Below are 21969 nucleotides of genomic sequence, written 5' to 3'. Positions count from 1 at the left end.
GAGTCCACGTAAAGTGCAATTCATAGTTTGTACCTTTTCGTATGTGGTAAATTCTCAGAACTCACGTATATCCCCCTAACATACTTAGTTCCTGACAGACAAATTGTAAACACATAAATAACTGAATGGCAAATGAACAATTTAAATGATCTAAGGTTCGCTTCAGTCGTTTGTTATTTTTTTGTGCTTTGGGGTTTGCTTTTTTGTTTTTCCACAAATGGCGTGAAACGCCATCGCACCAGGCTCATATTTACTCGTTAGGCCACTTGCCCACGTAGCAGTGTACGAAGTTATATATTACCATTTTCATAAATGTCTAAGCGTTTGACATCGACACCAAAACAAAGCATTTTACAAATATCACTGACTATCAGGTTCACCCGTTCACCTTCAGATCAATGGAAATCATCCGTACAGAAGACAAACACTACCTACCTGTCAATGGTGCTGACAGGATTCTCGAAACATTACCCTTACCCTTTTCGGGTACAGCAGAAACTATACATATGCATAACTGAATATCTTGGAAGAAGTGCCATTTGGCGGGGATTCATTGATAATGGGGGGTTGTCTCTCATATGAGTGTGAACTTGACCTTGTGACGATCAGACAAAATCTGAATGGATAAAAGTACCTCTGACTTCTACCTCACAGACATGCTGGTCCATATATCAGTGATTAGATAAAACAAATGGGAGTTTATCTATCACACAGATACCATTACAACAGTGCACTTTTCTGAAGATTCGATGGAGATTTTCTTTTTAATCACTTGAGTACGATACTAATGACTTCAACTCTTGAAATTAGAATCGACAAAAACTGCTCCAAATTCATAAGAAATCTCTGTCAACAGTCAATAGTACAATTCCAAATGTATCATGAGCAGATATTTGTTGCAGCAGTATCACAACCGTGTGGTGTAGTTTGTAAACAAAGCGGGTCTGAACCAGACAATCCAGTGATTGTCACAATGTGATACGATGACAGAGTATGTTTTTATGAGTCACTAGTGATGACACCAGGTCTTCGCGAAAAGGTGAGCGCATCCTACACCGCCGGTGGCACCCGTCATAAACATATAGTTCCTGTCAATCACTTTATATTAATAATTCCGAAGCAAACAAATTCTACCTGAAGAAATATTACCAGTGTGTGATGGGCGTAATTGTCAGTATAATCAATAGTTAAATTACCGAACCCTGTAATCTAAAACAAACCTGTATTTTTGAACATTTAAAGGGAAAATGCATTCAATTTGTCTCTCTTATTTCCTTGGCGGGGAAGCAAAGATGCCATTTCAGGAACAGACCACCAGTTCACATGTCTTCAGCAAAGCTGGTAGATGAATAGGTGTAGTTGTGAACAGATGCATTTAGACAGATATGGGATTTATAATGCTTCTAAGTTCATGGTAACAATTTTGAAAATGGGAGTGGTGCTTGTTACCGGAGCAGATCTTGAAGCCCGACTTTGCACACAGAGGTGAGGTGGTAACTATTGTGTCTCCATGGTAACCAGTTTAACTTTCACAGTAATTGCTCGTTTGCAGTGCAGATGTTGAAAACTGTTAATATGGTATTTACCTTTGCGAAGTCATGACCTTTTCCTCTGTGTTGGTACGTTTGCAATGCATCATTCACGCCATCTTGTCGTGGCCAACCTAGCTGATTCAAACGGGGCTGTGGTATTGGCGTCTCCTCGCCTGGTACGGGTTTTCATGCTAGTGTATAAGAGAAACAAACTTGGCAAAGAGAAAGAAATCAGTCGAGGAATGAAGCTTCTGGAGGTTGGAATATTTTCAGAATCGGAGTAACGAAAATATTCCAAAAAATATATAACATGATAATACCCGAACTCTCCCAGCTGCATATTATTTTTAATCTGTAAAAGATACGACATAATTTACATTTACAAAACGCTCAAATATTATTATCACTGATAAACCAAGGTTTCTGTGAGTTGCGAGGCTCATCAGTTATATTATTTATATAACAAGACTTACCTCATTGAGATATTTTACGACCGTTTCTTTGGCACGGGAATGCATTGGAAACCAAATTGATTTGTGTTACATGTATTTATTATTTGTCAATGTATTTTCAGATAATTCACTATCTCTCGTGTTTTGGTTACAAAAGTTAAACATCGAGGGTGGAGCTGTGAACTGAATCCCTGAATCGACCGAAGATCAAATCCGAGAATGCTAGTTGCCGCGTCTTGAGTCAAAACCGGAAACGAGGCAGGAGGCGCCAGGAATCGAGTCGGAGAGCCGAAACACAAGACAAGTTAAGAACGAGTCATGTTAAGATCTGTCAGTTACTGAGAAGGAAGACGTCAGAAGCCGGGTCTGATAGTCATAGATGTGTTAGTCTCTCCAGCTATTTCAAGAAGTACATGTTCGTGTTGTCTGACAAAATGCACACGTCATCCCAGTAAAGGGCCAGACACAGTCTTGAGTTGGATCAGAAGTCGAATTAGAAGCCGTGTCAGAAGTCTATTTAGGGGCCGGTCAGAAGCTCGATAAGAAGCCGAGTAAAGAGCCGGGTCAAAGCAGTGGAGTCAGGTGCCAGGCCAGAAGCCGAGTCAGGAATCGGATCAAGAGTTGAATCAAGAGTTGAATCAAGAGTTGAATCAAGAGTCATTAGAAGTCGAGTCACGAGCCGTCAAGTAATGTATCTTGTGTACCCTATTGTGTTTTGTGATCGGTTTACACCGAGGAGTACCAGTTGAACAATTCAGGCTCCGTCACAGGGCCCCTGTTGTCGACACTTTCATAGCCCCAAGAATTATTATCTTTGATCGCAGTCAGTGTGTTACGAATGGGCTATACACGTTTCGGTAATAGCCAGTCTAATCAACATAATCTGAGACTTTACATAGAATAACTGTATAGTGCTTAATTTACAGGCTAGGTCTGCGCATCGGCGCTTTGTGGAAAAACAGTGGAAAATAGTTGATGGCTAAACAAAAATGTTTTAGAGACTTCTTGAACAGGATCCACAGATTGGATGTCTGTTAGAAAGGAGATCCAGAGTCGAGGAGCATCCACAGGGAAGGCACTTCCAGCGAGGGAAGTAGATGTGGATGGGGTAAAGACTGGCTGCTTGGTTGATGATCAACGAGTGCTCAGGGCGGGTACAGATTAAGAAGGTCTTTGAGTGTGGTGAGGAGTCCACATCACGTGTGGAGGAAGTAATGAGGGGACGTTTGAATGTGATACGAACGGGAAGCCAGTGAAGTTGCCTTGGGTGAGGTGTGTGTTCAGTTGAGCGAGTACGGGTGATTGCTTTGATCTGGAGTCATTGAAGGTGCGTGAGGAGAAAAGGGAGTTACCATGGTCTAATCTAGATGTGACCAAGGAATTCATGAGAGTTTTGCAAATGCCAGAATGAATAAACTTGCGGATATTGCCTGTTTTGCTGAGATGGCAGTTTGAGCTGTTTTGAGTCCATGAACTTTACTATGATCACGTCAAGGTTCTTGGCACGAGATGATGGCTCGACAAGGACTGGATCCACTATATAAACCTAAAGCCTGCTTCTCACTTTATATTAGGTCGTCTCTTGTTTTCCCAGAATAACCGCATTTGAGGTTACATGAGTGTTTGACGATACATGAGTGTTTGACGATACATGAGTGTTCGACGATACATGAGTGTTCGACGATACATGATTGTTTGAAATCGTGGAACTCACAACACAAATGGTTTCCCAAGCGGGACTGGAAAACCACAAAATATCATATCAGTAATCAGACGCTCTACCGCACGGTCACCTGGCCGACGAAAGGGGTGAATATGGTTACGTCATTTAAATTGATTTTACGCGCGCTTCGTTTGTTGTTATGTAGCTTGATTAAATGACCATCAACATTGTAATTACCCATCACTGACTTTATATATGTTAGAGAAAACACTTCTCCTCGCTCATGGGAGACGGGAGTTTTGACGAGTGTTTCTACGTACCAAAACCGATGAGGTCTGTCTTGTCACCATGCAGTTTTAAGCAATTTGCACTCATCCATTAGTGAACATCAGTGATGCAGTGTCCCACGTTGTGACAGCATTTGACACATCTTGACATAGTCCTCACAAAAAGTTACGTTTTCGAATTCATTTATTGAAATTGCAAATCATGGAATTGGGAAACATATGCATCCACGATTAACAAAATGAAATAACAAGATATTGAGCAATAACAGACTTACAAATCAAAAGCATGTAGACCAGGCTTTGCAGACTAGTCCATATTTATGATGTTGTTGACCTCGGTAACATCATCAACAATTCTTTCTCTGGCGTTATGATTCATGGACAGGCATTATCATTCATGGACAGGCATTATCATTCATGGACAGGCATTATCATTCATGGACAGGCATTATCATTCATGGACAGGCATTAACGTCTACAAAAATAAAGTTAGGACTCACTTCCGGAGGAATAATTACAGGTAGATCTTAACCGATCAGACTGCATGTGTGAAGAGCGGAGCACATTCATGACCTACATTTTGCATGTTGTTTTAGGGGTTGTCTTGTTCTGTAGTCTAAGTAAACGTATCCTCAGTACTTTTCGTTACACTCCACTACTGAGCTAACAAAACCTTATGGGAGGTCGCGTGAGGTAACCTTTGAGATTGACCAATCAGAACACAGCTTACCAAATCGCGAATTCGCACATACCTTTTGAACTTTTTATCTCGCAAAGGTTCGTACCCGAACGATTCCGAATGCTATGTGGCCTACGCTCGCTTCCGGATGATGCACACTGTGTACTTACAACCATGACAACGGTGAGTAAACAGTCGCTGAAAATAGTGTTTTTGGCAATATTCAAGAATGTCTTCTTGCGGAAATATTAGCTAATGGTAACCATGTCAACAGAAACCCCAAAGCGTATATACTGCTGGTCAAATAACTGTGTTATATGTGGATTTTTGTTTGTGGAGAGATGTGTGTCAGTGACCTGAATGTTTTGAAAGTCCCTCCAATCCCTGAATAAAAGCCGTTGTCTGATCGGTTAAATATATTTAAAAGTCTTGCGTTTGATTGGACGGTCATTGGTCACCCAAAGGTTACCTTACGCGACCTTCTGCTAGGTTTTGTTAGACTCAGTGGTGGAGTGTAACGAAATACACTGAGACAAAGTTTACTTTTTTGTAGACTGTTTTGTTCTGGTGATGTTGTCAATGTTATCGGATAAATCAATTTGACAGTCACGACAGGCTATGCATTCTTTGAATATTTTCCTTTCAATAACATGTCGGCAAAAATCGGTATCGAGACTGATATAGATATTACACTTAGAATGCATGCTGCTTACTTTTTGTGAGGAGTTTGAGACAGTGTGGCGATGAACCTTACGAAAATCAACGGACCCATCAAAGCGCCCGTAAAAGGGAGAAGAATTTATTTATTGTCCTGGAGGGTAACAGCAGAAGGTGAAGGTACTGTCGCCGCACTGACTGCTGTCCCTATCGCCGCCACAAGCCAAGGCAGATAGCAGAGACTGGCACCTGCCCCCCATTCTCTCACAGGCTTCCATGGGGGGATCTGCAATAGGAATACACGTCAGTTAAAAGTTTCCAGGCGCCCTGGAAGCCGCACCTTCTATTATATGTAATTGCATTGTGAATGAACGAGTTATACACCGCTTTTAGCAATATTCCAGCAATATCACGGCGGGGGACACCAGAAAGACATTGTTACCATGCTGGGAATCGAACCCGGGTCTACGGCGTGACGAGCGAACGCTTTAACCACTAGGCTACCCACAAGGCCCCAATTGTCGTCTCCTGACGTGTCAGTTATCCTTGGACCCCTAGGGTAACTGACACCCACAGATAGCCAGAGCTGTATTTTAAATCCGACACAACGTTTAAAAACCCGCTCAAACAAAACACTTTCATTAGCTGCAGGAAACGTGATGTAAATATAGGTCTTCAGCACATTATGATCGTCGCACGGAGCGATTAATACTACTCTCGCTGACCTCCTATACTTAAAATTAGGTATCAGTCACTTAACTCGACAGACCCGGACCTACAGCGGTAACACTGCCATCTACCCCGTTAACCACCAAGCAAACAAATTAACAAGAACGAGAGCAATAAAGCTTTTCTGTTCTAAGTCTGAGTCATAGACAGGACAAGAGATTCAGTGACGTTCGTCCGTAAGTAAAGCCAAGCATAGTCATGGTTAACGGGGTTTCGATGTTCATGCGATACTGATGTAAAAGACATCCTTGATTCATAAAAATAAACTGTCAGTATATACTTGCTTGTTGTTAAGTTTTTAGTCTTCTGTATTATTGAATATTGGATAGCACGTCTGTCATTGATTCATTTAGGAGCAAACTGAATGTTAATGCAATCTTGCAGAATTTCAGCCATTAGGTTTAAGGATTTTCTACATGTCGGTCCATTGTCATCATGTGTGAGTGAGTGAGTCAAGATAGTAATGAACATTATGTACACTGTTTCCAATGGAATATCGCGTTTTCGTGACCTCGCATTTTCGCGATCTAAACCTTTCGAAACGAGTTAAATATGCCAACCTTGAACGTCCTTGCGGACACAGCAGTAGTTGCCCAGACCTTGTTGACCACAGTCCGGCGTGCCCTGCACCTCCTCCCCTCCACATACCAGAGCCGACTTGACATTCATACACTGACCCCCGAGTGATGCACAGGTTTCTGTAACATTGGGTGAGTGAGTTGAAGGACTGTATGGGTGAATGAGTGGGAGAATGAAACACGTCAAAAACCGTCATTAGCAACACTGAACACTGTCAGTGCAAGATGTCACACAGTTGGCCAGGTTACATCGCTTTAACTGAGAATCTGTGTGGGGTAACAATAGATCTACATGGAAATCAGGGTTAGAACTGGTCTGCAGCAACCCGAACATGTCCTGAGAAGCGACTTAGGAATGGGTTTGTCAGTTTCGCTGACTTCCTTGACACGTTATCGTATCCCATTCGCGTAGATCAAATGCTCAGACTGTTGATCACTGGATTGTCCCGTACAGACCGTCGCCATGTAGCTGGAATGTTGCTGAGTGCGTCGATAAGGTACAAGCCTACAAATTAAGGTGTCACACATGCATTCTCCAGTTCAACATAGGACAGAAGACAAGACGAGAATGGTGTGCGCATGCTGCATGGACGACCCGATCTTAATACTCGGCCGTGATTGGTCTACAGTATATTACCTGTCACGTGCTGTGCGACCTGCACGTGTTGCTGATTTTGAAGGCACCATCTCCTGTTTACGTCTAACAGTGAATGAGTGAGCGGAGCTTAACGCGGCATTTAGCCCATTCTCTTCCCACAGAGGTTACTTGTCATATCTTCCTACGAACCTCTGTTCTAATACGGCCATATTTCGCGGTTCTCATAAAATCCACTAGCGGCAAAGAATGGCAACAGATTTATCTCCCTTTTTTCTGTCCAATCAGAACACGTGTTACATCGACTTAGATTCAATTTGACAAATGCAAACAATGTGGAGAAACAAAAGTGACATGACAGAGTCCTGTCTAGAAGAAACATCTGAGTATCGCGCTCGGGAAGAGGTTCTAGTTTTCACGATGCATCCGGAAATTACCGAGATCTTGCGAACGATCACTTTTGAAACAAGCTCTCTGATTGCACTACTAAATCTGATTGCCTCCAATCACGAGTCTTGAACACTCACACCATGAAAGGGTCGTATTAGAACAGAGGTTACATAGGAAGATGTGAGAAGTAACCTCTGTGTGAAGAGAGTGCATTTAGCCATATTTCAGCAATATCAGAATACCTGAAATGGGTTTCACATATTGTACCCATGTGGGGAATCGAACCTGGGCCTTCGGCGTGACGAGCGAACGGTTTAACCGCTAGACTACCTCAGCACCCCCATATGACAAGAGATAATCACTTACTAGTTTTGTGTGGTACACAGCAGTAATCTTGTGAGGAACATCCCGGGATGTCGTTGTCACGTGTGCCGTCACAGAAGATGTCTGAGGCGTGTGGGAGACATCTTCCCTTCAGCTCTGCACATGATGCCGTTTGTGCATCTGCAGAGATGAATGATATTAGATTATCTGAGGATTATGCGACACGTGTCTGTATAACAAATTCAGTGGTTCTTACACATGCTGTACGGCGCCATTATTCTCCATTGTCTCCCTTAGCAGGGGCAAGATAGCAAGATCGTAAAGCATAGTATTTCTCTGGATCCTGATGCATATAACAGACGGATGGTACGGGGAGACTAACGGTTTTTTCATGTGACATCCAGGTTACAGTGGTGGTACAATCCGTTTCTTGGTACTGCTGATATGATATTGCAATATAATAATATACACAATGCCCAATAAATGCGATATATAGACCAGTGGACCATGGTGTCAGCAGACACCTTCAGTCGACCCAGGACCTTAGATGAAGGATCAAATACTGTTTGTGAACGATTTAAGAACATCAATGGAAATCGAGTTCACCAAGTGTTTGATGGTGTCGTTCTTCCGAGGATGAAAGCTCAAAAACGACACAACACTAAGCAAGTTTCTCACAAAGATAGTTCGATAATTACTTTAAATATTTGTGCATTTTGGTTTTCGTTTACACAGCAACGATAACTTATAGTTTGATATGTTTATGCATATTTACGGAAACGTAGCCCAAGGTAGACATTGTTTTACAGGTTCATGGACTAATAGAATGACAGAATGGAAAGATATTTGGTGGAAATATGCAAGTGTCTTCTATTTTGTGGACAAGGTGACCTACACAAATATTTATATTGACAATATTCCTACACCTAAAAAATACAACCTACTCACCGTTCGTGTGATAAATCGTTTACTCACTGATTTGAAATATTTCCTGCCGTTCACCGTTCCCACGATGTGGCCACAAGAGTGGAGTATTGCTAAGCCAGATGGTAAACAACTAGTCAACAACAAATAAAGGTACGAGTATCTCTCCTCCACCCCACCCCCCACCCCCACCCCCAAAATGACGATTTTTCAAAATTAAAAATTCAAGAGAAAATATTACGTCATGAAAGTCCATTCCCGAGAACATTTTTGTCCTATGTCTGCACACAGTCCTTACCAACGTCTTCACGAAACAATCAACTTGGTTAAAAAATCTGGCACATTTCATTTATAATTGGAGGTTGGGAGGTTTTTTACAAAGATTGAAATTATTATACTATTGGACAAAGATTCGAAATACTATACATAACAGACCATTGTTCTAATTCCTCAGCAAGCAAGGGTTGAAATGATCACGGTCAAGTTCTTGTGGGAACATGAGTGATCTCGGGAACATGAGTGAACTCATGCATATGACGAGTTCATGCATGAGCCTCGTTACACTTTGTGCATTAAGGCCAGTTTGGTCAAATAAACGTACTTACATATTTTCAAGCAACCGCAGCTAAACACGCTGAGAACGAAAATTGCCGTGAATCCTGTCATTTCTGCCGATATGTCGAGATAGTAGACTTATTGTCAAGGTCAAGGTCGTTAGATGTAGGGCAGTTTGATATGGGGCGGATAAGGCTGGCGTTCTGAAGTATTTCTAAACAGGATATATTTCATGATAAGCTTCTCCACTGTACTTTGAGAGTGTCTGTGCTGGCACCACGCCTTCGTCTTGTCCCATTATCGGGACTGCTGCTGTCTCTTCTGCCTCACTGTGTCTGTGTTGGGACTGTGTCTGTGTTGGGTTTGTGTCTGTGTTGGGACTGTGTCTGTGTTGGGTTTGTGTCTGTGTCGGTACTGTGTCTGTGTCGGGATTGTGTGTTGGGACTGTGTCTGTGTTGGGAGTGTCTGTGTCGGGAATGTGCCTGCATTCTGCACGAGGAGAGAGATACGTACAGATGTTTGGAACGGCTGTTATTCGGGCTGTGAAATCCTTTAAATGTGATATCTATGAAAAGAACACATCAGCAAATCAACAATTGATCTTCAGCAACCAATGCTTGACGTAAAAGGTGGCTTAAGGGATCGGCTGGTCAGGCTGTCTCGGTTGACACATGTCATCATATCCCAATTGTGAAGACATTGTTGATCACTGAATTGTCTGGTCCAGAGTCTATTCAGTACAGACCACCGCCATTTAGCTGGAATAATGAGTGCAACAACAAACCAAGACAACCATGATCCACGTGTCTTCATTTACAGGCAAATAATACATCCAAACTTTTGCCATAAAATCGATTGTCATTTTTTTATGTGAACAACGATGCACCTTGATTGGAAAATTCAAAACACACCGATGATCCATTCCGTCATGAAATGTATTATTGTTCAATGTCCATATGCAAGCACATATTTCTCTTCAGCTGAAGCTACGATCGGATGAAAAAACGTATTCTTCAGCAATTTTCTAATGTTTCGGTAAGTCAATGTATATCTTGCTTTGTTCGTGGCTTGCAAATTTCCATTTCACTCATGGCCGTGCCTCTGAAAAAACAGTCAGCTCGGGGCCAATCGATGACATCAAAATTAATGTATCCTCTATTTATGACGCAGTAGCCCATGTAACGTATATATTATACAAATATTTACCGACTTTGTCCTGTGGGCTGTCCGCATTATGTGTTTGTTTTACTAGATATGCACATTTCAGGACAGATCCATTGCGGTAGAGACCAATATTCAATGAATACATCATATTTGCAGAGATCGTTTGTTGTCGCCACAAACCTTCATCGTAGCTAATCTGGGATTCGAACCTTCAACCATGGACTTTAGTAAGACTATTTGACAACGATGTGTCAACAGTTAAGGGGTTAAACGGTCTAAAACAGCTTCTTTTGTGTGACTCGATGCGGTTGCGATATTGCTACAAGAGGCGTAATCCGACTCACTCACTCACTCACTCACTCAACATTATTTGACAGGAAGCTAAGCCATACATGTTGCCAGAAGCGTCGTCTTTATATAAAATGTCAAAACAGAGAACAAGTAGCCTCGATTACCAAACCGATTACTCTGGACATAAACGGTAATATGGCAGTAACAATTAAATGACATTAGGTGAAAATGGCAAATGCACCCTGTCCTACCTGTCGCACCTGCGCCCACACAATAAGCACCCGGAAGTAAATTTTTATTTGATTCCTAACGCCACACAGACAAACATTCCATATAATAATATCAACATGCTGGCAATTTAATCTCAACATGCTGGTATTTTCCATGTAAAATATGCTCAAAGCGCATGACAAAGAATTATATAAAAACAGAAACTAAGAGAAAAAAGAAAGAATAGAGATACATTGAACGCAGTTCAGTGGATGATAAAGACAGTCAACGCTAACAGCGTGTTACATCTGGTATTCTATGAGTACTGACGGACCAACAGGTAGGTAGGTAGGTAGGTAGGTAGGTAGGTAGGTAGGTAGGTAGGTAGGTAGGTAGGTAGGTAGGTAAGGGTTAAGGGCGACGTTGGGCCCTAAAAGGCCTATATGCGCCCAACACTTAACAAACAGTTATATTTTGTTCCGTTAAATTACCTAGTACCTATCTGTTGTTGCTAGGAAGTCTAATACAGCTGTTTTTGTGCAACCATACATTAAATTATCGCCAGGACGTTCAGTGTAAAAGTATTTTCGGGTTTGTTATGCAGTGTCTTTAAGAGCATTACGTGGGTTTTCATGAGCTGGACATTCAATGAGGTAGTGCTGAACAGTTTCTGGGCAGTGTAAGTTACAGCTTTCACACAGAGGAGAGATGTCTTTATCTAAAATACTTCTATATGCCTTTGATCCACAATGTCCTAGTCTGAGGCGAGTTAAATCAACTTCATCTCTGCGACAACGCCGACGAACATCAAAATGGTTGATCACTAGAAACCAGTAATCCCTTGGAATGGGCTTATTTCAGTGAATGTCTGGCTGTAGTCTGTTGCAAGCCATCTTAGCAAGTGAGACAACTACTTCGTTCCCAGCCACACCGACATGTGCAGGAATCCAATCAATATCACAGCTAACGTACATGGAGTTTAGAACAGGATCAAGATACAAGATGTTGTATAGAATGTCACAGCGTGGACCCTGAACACCTGATTGAATTGTTTGTATAGCTGACAATCAGAAATAATTATTGCTTCGCGTTCTGTATCTTTTACCCATTTTAAAGCTTGAAGTATGGCTGTCAATTCTGCTGCAAAGACTGATTATCAGTCAATCTAAATCTTTGGATAAACCAAGATCGGGAAAGTGAAAAGCTCCGTCAAAATGACCATTTCTTGGATACTTTGAAGCATCAGTGTAAATATGAAAATTACTATATTTGGTGTGAATGTAGTCTTGGGTTGGTATTTTAACAACACTTGGTGACATTTGTTTGCTTACAAGCTCCGATACATAGTGTGAAATCGAGGGTTGTGTTAAAGTCCATGGAACCGTTTTAGGGAGAGATTGAGCAGCATTCAGCTGAAGATTGTTCAACTCGTACTGTTGCGCAAGTATTCCAAGCGGTGGTGTTCCATGATTCCAATCACACACATCAGTTGCTGGTTGATACGTAGATGAAGCTTTTCAGGACAAGTAGCACTTAAAGGTCACATGCAACGTAAAACGCAACTTTGCAGATTCTGATACCTTTCGGTGTGTACTTACCGAAAAAAAATCATCAAAAATGACAAATTCAACATATAAAGTGAAAAAAACGCGATGGGAAATCGGAGTTCAAACGATTCACTAATTTTCCCCCAGCGCTAGGGCAAAAAGTAGTTTCAACAGCTATGCTGCGCTGCGCCCATAACGCATGCGCAGTAAATAGGAGCTTGAAACAGTATGCATGCCCGGAGTATGAGGTCGTGAGCAGTAGTCTAATCTTGGTTGTGTACACAAACAAGTAAATAATCTACTCGTTACATAAAGAAAATGTTTATTGTGGGAAGCAGCCTCTGTCACAGAAAAAAAACTCAAGGTCTGGTTTAGTGACACCTATATGTCTGCTAAAGACAATATACAATACACAGCTTCAATCATTGACCACATGCAATTTGAACTTACACCTATCAGGGTATACGCCATAAACAAAACAAATGGATTTATGACCCGTGCACCCGAGTCCTGTCTCTGTCACATTAGGCAGGTGTGATACTTGTACACATGACATGTTTTTATGTCTGTGGGTTGCAAACAAACTACATCCCTTTTTCTCGGATGACTGGATCTGGCGGAAACTGGTGCAGACTCTTGTCAGTTTCAAGTCCTGCTTTGTACTTGGACGAATGGCAGTTTCCAGCCATGCAGTAGTTCACCATCTGTACTGAGATGATTTTTGATTGGATCGAACACAAATTCAGAGAACATGTATTTATAAAACCCAACATCACTATATGCATTCTTTATGGATAACTTCTTCTAGTGTGTACGGTTTTGTTTGACTACGGTATATGCATCCATACTGAAACGACGCATCAAGTACAATAAATGAAGTTGGTACCCATAATGTATCTTACTTTCTTGTGACTAACCACACTTCTGAAATGCCCATCAAACAGATCATCTTTGTTGTACACTCTATGAGCCTCAACGTATTAGCAAATGAACCAGCTATGACTGGGTTCGGTCTCCCGAGGGGGCTTCGTTACAAGGGAAGTCAACCCAAGTTCGAAATATTGCACTTTTGAATCGCGATTGTACTCTTATAATTTTGTTTATTTATTGTTGTTTTTTACAAGAAGCAGTGTATATTATATGTCATGAATAAGTGATAATTGTGTTTTAATTATGTTTGAAGTTTTGGTTGCATATGACCTTTAAGGGCAACCTTCAGACAATGATATTGCAAAGGAGGTTCTGAGCAATCCACCTGCAGGGCAGAAACTGGAGTAGTAGGAAGGGCACCAGTGCATATCTGAAGAGCTTTGGCTTGCACAGGATCAGATTTAGCCAAGTGACATTTTGCAGCATTCATGAGAACTTGACAACCATATTCTAATCTAGACAAAATTACTGCTTTGTACAAAAGAAGCAAGGTGATTTGTCTGCCCCCGCTTTATGGCAGACACGCTTTGCACTATTTTGGGAGCTTTAGTACATTTTGATGAAATGTAGTTGATATGGTTGAACCAAGTGAGTTTTCGATCAAAGATTACACGAAAAGAATAAAAATTCAGAAACAAATTTATGTACTGACGACCAATGTGCAGCTTCGGATTTGGGGGAACTTTACGTCTTGTGAAGAACATAGCAACTGATCTAGAAATTGATACCTTGAACCCTAACTTTGAACACTAGAACTATTTAGGGATCTTAGTACTCTGTATAGAGTTGTATCCCTTATGCGTGTCAGGATCCTATGAGAGTTTACTTTGACGTTACAGGTCGCTGTTTTTTATCCCTATCTTCGGACCTGTTCTGGTTCCTGCTTTTCATTTTAGCCTCAGGGACATACAGTCTACAAAACACACCCTCTGGCCAGAATCTGTCGAGAACTTTCTGGGAGTCTTGACACGCTATCTCCACAAGCATTGTGTACGTACATTGTCTGGCCTTACCACGCCAGGTCCTCATGTGACGTACATCTATCAACCGTACACCCCTGCTGGCGGCATATCTCGCCACGGCTGCACTTACAACGTCAAAACTTGCTTCTCCACCCACACGAGACAACACATACTGTTCCGTTTTTATGTTTTCTTGTCCATCTAAATTTGGTTCTTTTAGTGCCGACGTATTTCCTTCAGCGTCAAAGTGGTGATTTTCTACACTCCCAAACTTAAGTTCATGAGCATCTTTACTCGACGATTTATAAGCAAGTGTGAGCTTTTGTATCTGTGAATGTCTACCTACATTTTTATCTGGACAATCTTGGGGACGTGAAGTCTGAGTTACACTTTGTCCGACAGATGGCGTATCCAAAGCGGGAACGTTTTCACTGCCTTGTGCTCCATCTGGTAGTGTTGTAGTTCCAATGTTGTTAAGGGAGACAACTGTACAGGAAGAAGGTTTTGTTCTCTGGAGCACGAGGTCTACCTTTCCCGTCATGACGTCTAATTTGCGAAAATGTTCTGTCAGGTCGGCGATTTCCGACTGACATTTCATGACTTTTATCCCTAGATCTTTGTTTTCATTCTTCAGTAGCTTAATTTCATACCTCAGCTTCTGTTCATTGACCCGGTATGCATACAGCTGTTCGTTGAGGATTCGGTTCGTGTCCTCCCCTCGACTTATCGTGTCCTTTAAAGCCTGTATTTCTGTGTCTTTGCTCTTTAATAACCTATCAAGCTTGTCAGCAAGGAGAGGCATGTTTTCACTGAATTTATGTTTTATCTCCATAACGGCTTTCAACACCGATGTCTGGTCTATGTAGTCATTGTGGATCCTTGTCTTGGTACACACAATGTCGTTAGGAATCTGGTAGCTCTTCCCATCAGCACTGCCGCAAGACTTGCTCAGCTCATTTTCCCGCAGGGCCGTCATATTGCGACGAACAGGAACCAATGGCATTTATCTGGAACCAAACACAAGTGTGATCACAAGGATAGACCCAGTAAAGAACTTCCACTACAGCTCAAAAAGAAATTCCTTTCGAGAAGGTCACGGGAGGTGGCTGACGTCGTCTGCAACATCAAAACAAACTACAGAACGAGTACCTTGGTTGGGTCATTGTGAGCTCTTGCACTTTTAGGAAACAATTTTGAGTAGTATCATCTGTGTGGTTTGGCTGCCTTTAACGTTGCATGCAGTTATGCAAGGCACACTAACTCCAAATGCGAAGCAGGATGTCGGTGTCAGTAAACACGGAGAATACAATACAAAAAACATGACAAGATTTTGCTGTGGAAGTACTTGTCCCTAGACGTATAACCTTTGCGAAAGTCCACAGGTACCACTGTCCATCGGGACCTTCACCAAACATGGAATGGGGAAAAACCGGATACAGGCCAGAGATGTCAGCTATGTTAAGTAGTAGAAGATAAAATAGATAACTGTGAGCCATCAGTGCTGAGCAGTTCGGTCTGAAGCTGAGATTTCTTCCTTGTAACCAGTGCCAGAATAAACCGTTGGGGACACGGAGACTTAAGCATATTCCCCAGAACATCATCCTTTTCTGAGGCGGATAATAACAGCTCAATAACAGCGGATCGTAAATAATCGAGTTTGGACCAGACAATCCAGCGAATGATACAATGAACATCTATCTGTACAAATGAGATATGATGGCATTCACAAACAAAGTCAGCGAACTTCACCATTCGATCGCGTTAGGTGCCTATGGAATCTGCGTTAACCGATGCTAAAACAAATCAAGAAACAAACGTTAATTGTCTCTTACAAGCATGGGATGTTGAAGATCAATTGTCACCTGGATCTTCAGGGACGAATTGTTTATGACATTTAGAATGTCGACACAGATTTGTGTCTTAAGCCCACGTCAATGTCACTCACCCTTAAAGTGTAGCTGCGAGTATCCACATATATAAAGACGCCGTTGGGCTTCTACTCCATGCAGTGTCTGACGCTGTGGAGGTCGAGGGTAACTCGAGCAGAATAAACAACACCTTATCTCCGTCCCGCTGACGTGATACTACAATGTAGCGGAAACCAGTGATTAGTTCCAGGAACTTGGCGATAATGTGTACTGTTTGTCCACATTTTGAAGAAGGTCATCTTGCTCCCAGAATGTATTTATGTGTGTATATAATTTAGCACTTGGCCATTTAGCATTTCAAAACATACACACCAGTAAGTATCATTTGGCCTCATTTAAAGTATTTAATGGGAGCGTGTATTTCATTATTTGCAGTCTTCGTTTCTTTCAGTTGTACGGAGGACACATAATAAGATGAAGCTATCAGCATCCCAAATAATGGTCTTAGGAACAGTGTGTTGACTTGCTTCGCGAACCTGTGAAGATCTGGGTTAGAACTTATCTTCAGCAACCCAACCTGTCATACGAGGCGACTAACGCGATCGGGTGATCAAGCTCGTTGATTTGGTTGACACACGTTATGTTATCACAGTTATGTAGATCGATGCTCACGCTGTTGATCACTGGATTGTCTGGTCTATTATTTACAGCCCACCGTCATGTACCTGTAATATTACTGAGTGGTTAAGAAACAAACAAACCAAACCATCTTTAATCATGCTTTAATTCGTCTAACACCATATACCCCATGTCGCCTTCTGTGATTTATTCTCTAAATTGCTTGCTCAGTCCATTAATGACAGGTACGTGTACGGTCCAGGACCACATCCATCCGACACATCCATCCGACACACCCATCCGACACACCCATCCGACACACTCAGCACGGAAACAGTCCGTCATAGTGACCCTGTCCTTCTGTCAGCGTGCGATGACATTATTCACGAATGTTTCATGAAGAGAATTTTCATCCCAAATGAAACGGTTCTCAGAACTCAGTGTCTGTTTAAATCTAGACTGCATCCAGTATCTGTTTCATATCAAACCTTGCAGTGAAATTACTGATGGTGCAACAGTATAGTCTCACGCCAAGGAATTCTTAAGGCACTTGAGTGAAGCCTTCACGATCACCCCTTGTCAGTAAATAAAGGAAGAGAATAAACTACCCCCCACCCCACACACACATAACCACCACCACCACCACCACCACCCCACCCATCCCTCCACCCGTTTTCCAACACCCTCCACCCCAACACCTCTCTTATATAAGAGAATAACGTCTCTTTTAACCATTTATTGTAGTGCAGCAAGTGCATATGAGTAATGTTCGCGCATACATTGCAACGTATGAGTAATGCGTGTAATTGTATTATAGTACAACATGTGTGGGTAATGTACGTGCATTTATTGTAGTAATGAAATCACTGTTGCTTGAACACAAAATGAGCATGTCAAAGTTGAGACACGGTAATTACTGTCACATACTCATACTATGGAACGGATCGAGTTGCAAGGGAACTTACGAATGGTAGACTTGACACCTGAACACGACCTTCTCATTCCATTGCTGGCACTCGATCTGACACGACTCAAATGAGGTTCACTCACAGTAACAGGATGGTGACTTTCAACATCTGTTGTCAATAACCGGCTATATGCAGCTTGACTGAAACCAAGGCGTCCTGTTAATGAGGTGTCCCTAACAGCTTGTCGTGGACGGCAAGGGTTGGGTTAGGCTAAGTAACTAGAAACAGAGTGTACATCACCGGGATTATACCATCTTACGGGCAAATCAAGGATTTAAAGATGCCCAAAACATGTTTGGTATACGAGTAGACACTTGTTAACCATGATCTGTTTTCGGGCAGTAATGTGATGGCGTGGACCTTATCAAACATAACAGTCGGACTGAGTTGATTTTGGACATTGGAATGGCAAGCGATATTGAACTGCAAAATGACGATACCAGATCACTTCGTACTCAGGTAGTCATGGGTTATGTCCTTAACATGGCCATAAATGAACATCGGTGAACATATATATATACTTCAGGTGTTCTGGGGTGAAGAGAGTACGCCAGAGACACTACACAACATATGAGATGGTGGGGCCGCTCTTCCGGATGGACGAATGGAAACACCAACGGCCTCTATACGCGAATACCATTAAAGCATTGTGCACATAAAGTCAAATATAGTGGTCACACCAAACATACTGTTCTACCCCTACGAAATTAAACATCACAGACCTTTAATGTGATTACATCTTCCCTATAATTTCTACAGTTTCGCGTTGGTGGATTGTATTTGTATCACTGTATGTATCACTGTATGTATCACTGTATGTCTTGCCTCACTGTTGCTTTTCGTATCACCAGTTATGATCACCCATGCTTATGTCTTCAGTAAACCAACAAAATGCATTACGGCATTTACGTGAAAGCAAACAAATCTTCACCGATTGTTTCCGGGGACTTTAAATGAAAATTTAACTGCATCATTCGCAAATTTAAGATTGATTATATATATTTTATATTGAGATAAGTGTATAATTTAAAGATATCTGGTGAACCATTCCATCTGACGCCGGTGAACGAGGGAATTAATGTTTTGGATACATGGATGGTCCTGCAGGAACCGCCGTCTCTCAACCATGTGTAATACGTTGCCGATATAAGTCTATGCTTTGCAGAATACCGTATTTAAACCATTTGCAAGAAGCACGTGACATGGGTCTGACTGATAGCAAAATATGTTAACACCATCTTCTAGAAATGTGAATGAGTGAGTTTAGTTTTACAACGCACTCAACAGTATTCCAGCTGTATGTCGGCGGTCTGCAAATAATCGAGTCTGGACCAGACTATCCAGTTATTAACAGCATGAGCATCGATCTGCGCAACTGGGAACCGATGACACGTGTCGACCAAATCAGCGAGCCTGACCACCCGATCCCGTTAGTCGCCTATTTCGGCAAGCAAAATCGCCTTTTATGGCAAGCATGGGTTGCTGAAGGCCTTCACTACCCGGAACGTTCACGGGCCCTTCTACAAATGTAACGGTGTGGGTATTGTCGGCTACGTACAGTTATCAACTTTATATAATATATCCGCTATTTGCGTGTATATAAGTCTATATGAGCCAGAACACCATTCCGACGATATGATGAGTGTTAATCAATTGCTATCAAACAGTCATGACACTAGGTGTTCGCAAAATGTTAGCGTATCCCATAGACGGCTTCCGCCATAATGCTGTCACACACGCAAGGGCAAGTCAACTGTTTACCTATAAGAGCACGGGAACATAAGGTAAATAAGGAATATCATCTGGGGTCATACGTCTGCAATAATGCCAGACAATGACTTTTTTAATCGTTTTCTTAAGCGTCAATGAGCTTCACAAAAGCACAGAAAAACATACCATGCAAAATTGACTTGTTATAACTTTTGGCTACATTCCAGCCACGAGTTTGCAAGCGAACGATTTATCAACTGAGATACCCTGTCGTCTCTTAAGTACAATTACCGCATTCCTATAAACATGATGCTGCCAGTAATTCCTCGTCATTGTGTATTTCTCTCAAGAATCACCATGAATCCTGTTTTAAATTTCCAGTGTACTAATTCGACTTATGGTTCCGTATTTCCCATTGAAAACAAATGTCAACCACGCACTGATTCGTACATCTATATGGGGAACATGGCATTAACTCAATGTGCGTTTGTCGCCTCATCTCATCAAATTTGCCTCGGTGGTTTTACCTGTTTTGTGTTCGTGACTTTAAACCACGTGATGTTAAAAAATGCTTCTTTACATTCCAAACAAAACAAATATTATCTGCAGTGATCTATAAGCTATATTTTACTACCGCAGACATATAATAACAACCTGTCCAATTTGTACATGAATACATTTCACTTTTCGTCTGTGGCTGCTGAACACATATTTAACCGGAAGTAATGTCGGCGCCATTATAGGGCTCAACTTCCGGCGTGGCGAAGCAGTAATCTCCATATTGATATGATTTCCGGTTGATGTGGGACGAAAGTGCTCGGCGTTTATAGCGTTTCCGGTTGCAAGCAGAAAGCAAAGAATAACATAAAGCAACCATCGCACTTCCTCAAAGGAATGACACTGTATGCGACATGAAAGACTCAAGAACTGAGCGAAACAGAGGAGCCATATAAACAGACCAATTTGGCAAAATTTATGGTTACATGGGATTTGGTCCTCATAAAAGAGGCGTACACTTTAAAGTCATTGTAATAGATATATTAGGTGCAGACACTATATAAGTAGCTTGTTCTTTGACTCCGGGACAGTTTGAAGCGCTTTTGTAACCATGTCTGCCTTACAAATAACCTTGTTTGTTTTATGCGGGACCGCGGTGTGTGTGTTCGGAAATTCACAAATGGTAGGTGTGCTTTTTCTTTTTTCTAAAAAAATGTGCTGATTATACACGATTACGCTATTGGTGATATAAATTTGTGTTGTATGAAAAAGCAATTTTATCATTTCATGAAAGGCTCGACATTTCTCCACTAAATGAGTAGGCGGTGAAGCGGTTTCTGATTTCTTTGTGTTTTTTGTACAATTGCTTGATCAGATTTATAAAGTTATTTCTTTTTAACAAATTGATGTATATATGTGGAGAGATCAATTCTATCTTATTTCTAATTGACATGGTCTCTATATGGATGGCGTACTCCTGATGTGATTTAAAATTTTAATTGACTCACTCATTCATATTTAAGTGATTACACGAACATACGAAACCAATGAAATTAAACTATAGTTTACATGTTATTTTAATGGAAAAGAATAAGTGACTAATATTTTTCAGGTCAAATTTAATGATAACAGAATATACTCATGTTACATTGAAATACTGAAATATATTCACATTAAGCAACCGTTCTCTAAACGACAGGTTTACAGGTTTAAAAGTCAAGGTGTCAAACGTGGGTTTTACAAGTTACAATTCATGATTACTAATTTCTGATGATTACCACGTTTCCACTGGCTGTCATACATGCGAGTGATGTTTTAAATATTTAACAGCACAAGTACATTTTAGCGCCATAATTTGTTCAAAGGCCACAGTCCGTGATTCACTGATTTAGAGGTGGATAATCAACTCAAAATACCGTTGCCTTTTCACTTGGTATATTGGCTGCTGCTTAAAGGTTCTCGCCTTCCGTGTTAGTGTAATCATGATAGAACGGAGTTAAACATATTGTCTATTCAGTGCCGCGCGAGGTCAGCCGTAGATTTAAGCGCGCCCAATTTAAGCGCTTTCGGTTCAATATTCAGTTCAACGCGGATTAATCTGTAAGTAACTACGCCGTACGTTGAACGCACGGTAGGTTTTTCTCCCAAACTGACGCCAGAAGTCTCATCTACAACATGTTTTATTATCATAATGTATTTCTGCAAGCAGTAGACATTAGCACCTGTAAATCTTGGAAACAAATATTTTTAGCGGAATTGGTACTGAAGTTATAGTTGCAATTGGTCCGATGTCTTTGTTCGGCATTTGGAGGCTGGAAGAATATGAATATAGAGGATAC

The 21969-nt window shown here is 41.4% G+C and overlaps 2 protein-coding genes across 2 annotated transcripts; both read right to left on the bottom strand.

The window, feature by feature from the left end:
• Window positions 1-4100: 4100 nt before the first annotated feature.
• LOC137268311 (uncharacterized) lies at window positions 4101-9530 on the bottom strand. The gene is made up of 4 exons (XM_067802862.1): window positions 9416-9530; window positions 7929-8066; window positions 6560-6697; window positions 4101-5556 (listed from the first exon to the last, which is right to left on the bottom strand). Exons 1-4 carry the CDS (start codon window positions 9474-9476, stop codon window positions 5417-5419), a joined length of 477 nt encoding a protein of 158 aa, XP_067658963.1. The 5' UTR covers window positions 9477-9530; the 3' UTR covers window positions 4101-5416.
• Window positions 9531-12882: 3352 nt separating this feature from the next.
• LOC137268310 (uncharacterized) lies at window positions 12883-16553 on the bottom strand. The gene is made up of 2 exons (XM_067802861.1): window positions 16415-16553; window positions 12883-15476 (listed from the first exon to the last, which is right to left on the bottom strand). Exon 2 carries the CDS (start codon window positions 15470-15472, stop codon window positions 14330-14332), a length of 1143 nt encoding a protein of 380 aa, XP_067658962.1. The 5' UTR covers window positions 15473-15476; window positions 16415-16553; the 3' UTR covers window positions 12883-14329.
• Between the last annotated feature and the right edge of the window lie 5416 nt (window positions 16554-21969).

The sequence above is a fragment of the Haliotis asinina genome, chromosome 16 (assembly GCF_037392515.1).
Source record: "Haliotis asinina isolate JCU_RB_2024 chromosome 16, JCU_Hal_asi_v2, whole genome shotgun sequence".
In the NCBI taxonomy this organism is placed as follows: domain Eukaryota; kingdom Metazoa; phylum Mollusca; class Gastropoda; order Lepetellida; family Haliotidae; genus Haliotis; species Haliotis asinina.
This window is presented reverse-complemented; position numbering and strand designations above follow the sequence as displayed.

Excerpts from the sequence above, each read along its gene's own strand:
- LOC137268311 (XM_067802862.1), bottom strand. The coding sequence starts at position 9,476 with ATGACAGGATTCACGGCAATTTTCGTTCTCAGCGTGTTTAGCTGCGGT. Across the intron at positions 8,067-9,415 it reads CTGCGGTTGCTTGAAAATAT|ATGCACAAACGGCATCATGT; the intron begins GTAAGTACGTTT and ends TCATCTCTGCAG. Across the intron at positions 6,698-7,928 it reads CTGTGTACCACACAAAACTA|AAACCTGTGCATCACTCGGG; the intron begins GTAAGTGATTAT and ends CCAATGTTACAG.
- LOC137268310 (XM_067802861.1), bottom strand. The coding sequence starts at position 15,472 with ATGCCATTGGTTCCTGTTCGTCGCAATATGACGGCCCTGCGGGAAAAT.